The sequence below is a fragment of the Nicotiana sylvestris genome, chromosome 9 (assembly GCF_000393655.2).
Source record: "Nicotiana sylvestris chromosome 9, ASM39365v2, whole genome shotgun sequence".
Taxonomy (NCBI): domain Eukaryota; kingdom Viridiplantae; phylum Streptophyta; class Magnoliopsida; order Solanales; family Solanaceae; genus Nicotiana; species Nicotiana sylvestris.
Window position 1 is genome coordinate 82,073,897 of NC_091065.1, and position 6,176 is coordinate 82,080,072.

A 6,176-nucleotide genomic window follows, 5' to 3' on the forward strand; every position below is an offset into this window, starting at 1 on the left:
AGCACAGAATGAGTTGGTCTTATATATGGAACAGAAAATCCTGGAACTACAAGGCGAGCTTGAGCAGGTCTAAAATTTGGCAAACCTTTCTGTCACTCTCAATGTCCCCAACATTAACCAGCAAAATTCGACTACCCAGAACCAAGCACCCCCGCAAACACACAAAACCAAAAGCCTCCACCAAATCCTCTTGCACTACACCAGATCCCACACCTTCCCAAATCCTTAACCCGACACCAGTACCGACCCCTCGACAACACCACCATCATCCAACTCAATACCCAAAAACCACTACTTATCACACTCCCTAGAATGCGCCACAACCTACTCTCGACCCCCAAAGCTTGACCAATTACCACCCTTATACCCAAGTTCCAGAAATCCATCAAAGCAATCTGATATATGTGAAAACTTTACCCCACACCCCACATCAAACCCTATACATAGCCGAATCAGCTAAGAAGGACCTACTCATTAAAAACATGGCGGAGGAACTCAAAAAGCTCGCTGGTAGAGTTCATAGTGTTGAGGGTGGTAAAGGTGTTAAAGGTCTAAACTATGAGAACCTGTGTATTTAGTCAGTAGTGGAACTATTGGAGGCTTACAAACCTCCTAAGTTTGAAATGTTTGATGGAACTACTAATCCGAAAGTACATCTAAGAATGTATTGTGACAAGCTTGAAGGAGTAGGCAAGAATAAACAAATCCACATGAAACTATTCATGCGAAGCATCACAAGAGATGACTTGTTTTGGTATATCAGTCAAAACCCAAAGAAGTGGGTTAGTTGGGTGAGTAAGGCCTCAGACTTCATGGATAGATTCAGGTTCAACTTGAAAAATGCGCCAGATGTTTTCTACATTCAAAACCTCAAGAAGAAGCCGACAGAAACCTTCCTAGAGTATGTTACTTATTGGAGATTAGAGGCCGCAAAGGTAAGGCCAGTACTTGAAGAAGAACAAAGAACAAGTTCTTTGTCAAAGATCAAGACCCGCAGTATTACGAAAGGTTGATGGTTATTGAAAATTACAAGCTCTACGACATCATCAAGTTATGGGAAGAATAGAAGAAGGAATTAAGAATGGGATGGTGACCAAGTTTGAGGCACTGCAGGCCATGAATAAAGGTTTGCAATCAGGAAGTATGTCAAAGAAAAAAGAAGTAGGTGTCGCGGTAGTAGCCCAGGGTCCTAACCCTCACATACCAAGCACCTTTTCCCGCTTATCAACCCTCACCCTCCTGATACAAACAACTTGCTTCCACCTACTACGCCTATAATACTCAACCTACATATTACCATTCACCAACACTCGCCCGTCAAAACTACCAGAATCCACGACTAAATTTTGACCGCAGACCGCTTAGACAAACACCCCAATTGTTGAACCCATATACCAACTATGCGAGAGACTGTTGGCAGCTGGTTATGTTACTCCTATCCCTACTGTTGTTATGTAAAAATCCTCCCAATGAATTAAACCCAACAAAACATGTGCTTATTATTCAGGAATAAAGGTTATACTATTGATGAATAATGCACGTCAAAAGACAAGATTCAGACGCTGATCGACACTAAGGTCATACATGCAAAGGAAGCTGCACCAAATGTGCATAGCAATCCTCTCCTAGATCATAGAGTTGAAGGAGTGAATGTGATAGAGACTAACAAAGAATGGGATCAAAAGGGGTCTATCGGACTCATTTGAGAGGGAGATGCTCCTAAAACATCTCTGGTCACCCTCACACCAGTTGTGATATAGACCCAGGCGCTATTTGAAGTCGAGGTAACTGCACCATTTACTGTGATAGTAGCTCCCACACCATCCTACAAGTTTGATGCCATCCCATAGGACTATGTTGCGGAAGCAACAAAAAGAAAAAGCAAAAATGGAGGAAACAGGTGCGGTACAAGGTATGACTAGAACTGGTTGAGTTTATACACCTGACAATCTGGGAGGAACAAGCAAGGAAGTTGCACCTAAGCCGCCTGTTGTCGATACTGACACTAACGACCTTTGGAGAAAGGTACAAGCGAGGGAGTACTCCGTTGTTAACCACTTGAACGAAACTCCCACTCAGATATCCATCTTATTACTACTGAAAAACTCAAACACACATAGGAATACTTTAAAGAAGGTGTTGAGTGAAGATTAAGTGTCCACCAACATCACTAGTGGAGAGATGGCTAATATGGTCAGACAAGTATTTGAGAGCCATAAAATCACTTTTCATGAAGATGAATTACCACCAGAAGGACTGAGTCACAATAGGGCGCTACACATTACGGTGCAATTTGAAGATAAGTTCATCACTAGGGTCCTGATAGATGGAGGTTCAAGTCTCAACATATGCCCACTAATTACTCTGAAGAGACTAGGTAAAGGCCTGCACGAGATATGGATGGGAAGCATGAATGTGAAGGTGTTTGATGGGTCTTACAGAGCTACTATTGGAGAAATCAACCTCAATCTACAGATGGGTCCGACTTGGTTTGATGTCGAGTTCCAAGTGCTAGACATATCTGCTAATTACAATCTATTATTGGGGCGACCTTGGATATATGACGCCAGGGCAGTGGCCTCAACTCTGCACCAGGCTGTGAAGTTTGAGTGGAATCATCAGGAAGTGATCATCTATGGAGATAGAAGTAATCCTATATACACTAATCAGACTATGTCGGTCATCGAAAACAGAAAGAAACTGCGTGGAGAAACATACCATTGCATCGAACGAGTCAACACAATTGAAAAGGACTGATGGTGGAGCAACAAGATAGAAAGCATACTGCTATGGATGGGGTATGGACCCGGTAAAGGTCTCAGCAAAAATCTCCAAGGGATCACCAAACCTGTACAACCACAATACCATGGTACGATGTTTGGACTCGAATACGAATACACATGGTAAGAATACCAAGATTGGTCACCGCCATCGTGTGCTCTTTATTATCCACTGGAAGAACCGGTACCACCCCTACACCAGACACTCCATCAAGTTGGCATGATGTGGGGATCTAAGGAAGATGAGGTCTTAGCTGGCATGAGAAAGCTGTTTCTAGATGAAGAAGACATGGACTGCAGTGCAATAGTTAAGGAGGAAGAGGAGGAAGATCTTACCATTCAGACCATGGAGGAAGGATCTGTTCTTAAGAACTGGATTGCGACACCATCCTCGGCCCGGTGAGTTCCTAAGTAGGTTGGCAGATTAGCATGAATTACTTTAATAAATAGTTTTGAGCATTTGAGACATTTTTCAGCATTTTGTTTTGAAATAATTGCTCGAGCCATCGAGCCGCACTTTCTAACATTTTAAAATTTTTTTAGTACATTACTGCTTTTCGTATTTATTATTATCTTTTACATTTTTCTTTTCAGCATAATTATTACATATCTCGATGAACCTACAACTGTGACATGTAATGAGGCAATGCAATATAAGGATAGTGATTCAGAGGATCTGGAAGATGATATAATACCTGAGGAAATCGTCGGAGAAGTAGAAACCTTTGAAAACAAGCTAAAGTCTAATTTGGAAGAAACTAAGGCCGTTAACTTAAGGGATTCCGAAACGGTCAAGGAAAAACGTCTAAGCATTCATCTATTACCGTCAGAGAAGGAAGAGTACATCAGATTCCTAAAAAGATATGAAGATATCTTTGCATGGTCCCATGACGATATGACTAGTTTAAGCACATCCATAGTAGCTCACAAGCTACCTACGAATCCCATGTGTCCACTAGTGAAGTAGAAGCTCAAAGAGTGCAATCCGGATATGAGTTTGAAGATAAAAGAGGAGGTCACCAAGCAAATCAAAGACAAGGTTCTCCGAGTGGTCGAATACCCGACTTGGTTGGCCAACATTGTGCCAGTTCTAAAGAAAGATGAGAAAGTTAGAATATATATTGATTACCGAGATCTGAATAGAGCAAGTCCCAAAGATGATTTCCTATTGCTCAATATACACATATTGATTGACAACTATAGCAAGCATGAGCTCCAATCCTTTTTGGATTGCTTCGTAGGATACCATCAGATCTGGATGGATAAAGAGGATGCCGAAAAGACAGCCTTCATCACACCATGAGGGATATACTGTTACAAAACGATGCCGTTTAGTTTGAAGAATGTTGGAGCCACCTACATGAGAGCCATGAAAACCATCTTCCACGACATGTTACACAAGGAAATAGAGGTGTACGTGGAGTTCTGATCACATAGCATACCTGAAGAAATTCTTCGATCGGCTTCAAAAAATACAATTTAAAACTGAATCCTGAAAAATGTACCTTCGGAGTCCCTACTGGAAAATTGTTAGGATTCATCGTCAGTCACCGAGAGATTGAGTTAGACCCATCAAAAGTCAAAGCTATACATGACTTGCCACTTCCAAAGAATAAGAAAGATGTGATGAGCTTTTTAGGATGCCTCACTTACATCAACCGCTTCATAGAATAGGCAACTGTGATATATGCGCCAATCTTCAAAATGCTGAGGAAAGATGTTGCACCAAGCTGGAATAAAGAATGCTAGAAGGCCTTTGACAAAATCAAGGAGTATTTATCTAAACCGCCAGTGTTGGTCCCGCCAGAACCAGGAAGACCTCTACTGCTTTATTTTTCCGCGTTAGATGGAGGTTTTGGTTGCGTTCTTGGACAATATGATAAACTGGAAGAAAGGAGTAGACGATATATTATCTGAGCAAGAAGTTCATGCCTTATTAAGCTCGGTACTCTTTGCTTGAATGCACCTGCTGTGCTTTGACATGGATAGCTCAGAAGTTGAGACATTATTTCTGTGCATACACTACATAACTCATATCAAGGATGGATCCACTGAAATACATCTTTTAGAAACCCATGCCTACGGGTAAATTAGCAAAGCGGCAAATATTGCTAAGTGAGTTTGACATCGTCTATGTAACTCAGAAGGCATTCAAAGGGCAAGCATTAGCGGATTATCTGGCAGAAAATCCCGTAGACAGAGAATACGAACCATTGAAAACATATTTTCCCAATGAGGAGGTGTCATTTGTAGGAGAATATATCACTGAGGCATATGATGGTTGGAGGATGTTCTTCAACGGAGCAGCAAACTTCAAAGGAGTAGGCATCGGAGCTGTCCTGGTATCAAAAACCGATCAACACTATCCCGTATCCACAAAACTCAGGTTTCCATGCACCAACAATATGGCAGAATATGAGGCCTGCATCCTGGGACTCAGATTGGCTATTAATATGAACGTTCAAGAGTTGCTGGTAATTGGAGATTTCAATCTTTTTGTGCACCAGGTTCTAGGGGAATGGGCTACGAAGAACACAAAAATATTGTCATATTTGCACTGTATACAAGAGCTAATCAAGATGTTCACAAAGATAGAATTCAAACATGTTCCGAGGATTCAGAATGAGTTAGATGCGTTAGCCACTTTGTCTTCCATGATACAACACCATATAAGAATTTCATCGATACTATCCCAATGGAAATTCATAAGTAGCCAGCTTATTTTGCTCATGTTGAAGAAGAGATTGACAAAAATCCGTGGTTCCATGACATCAGGGAATACTTGGAAAAGGGAGAATATCTAGAGCATGCTACCCATACTCAGAAGCGCACACTTCAAAGATTAACCAATCATTTCTTTTTTAAGCGGAGGAATTCTGTATAGAAGGACCCCTGACCCGGGATTACTACGGTGTGTCAATTCCAAGGAGGCATTCAGATTGCTCGAGGACGTACGTGTCGGAACCTGCGGACCCCACAAAAATGGTTTCATTTTGCCAAAAAAAAATGATAAGAGTGGGGTATTTCTAGATGACTATGGAAACAGACTACACCAAGTATGTTCAGAAGTGTCACCAGTACCAGATACATGCTGACATGATATGGGTACTACCCAATAAACTCAATACAACAAGTTCACCTTGGCCTTTCTTCGCTTGGGTATGGATGTAATCAGACCAATCGAAACCGCTGCTTTAAACGAGCATAGGTTCATTCTAGTGGCCATAGACTACTTCACAAAATGAGTTGAAGTTGCATCTTATAAAGTTGTAACTAAGAAGGTTGTAGCGGATTTTGTTCGGGACTGCATTATTTGTTGATTTGGAGTACCAGAGTCAATCATTACTAACAATGCGGAAAATCTCAACAGCGATTTGATAAAATCCATGTGTGAAA

At 41.4% G+C, this 6,176-nt stretch overlaps 1 protein-coding gene across 1 annotated transcript; it reads left to right on the top strand.

Moving 5' to 3' along the window:
* The first annotated feature begins 4,855 nt into the window (after nt 1-4,855).
* Nucleotides 4,856-5,584, top strand: LOC138877845 (uncharacterized). The gene has a single exon (XM_070157488.1). It carries the CDS (start codon nt 4,856-4,858, stop codon nt 5,582-5,584), a length of 729 nt encoding a protein of 242 aa, XP_070013589.1.
* Nucleotides 5,585-6,176: the final 592 nt, after the last annotated feature.

Coding starts and splice junctions, on each gene's coding strand:
- LOC138877845 (XM_070157488.1), top strand. CDS start 4,856: ATGCCTACGGGTAAATTAGCAAAGCGGCAAATATTGCTAAGTGAGTTT.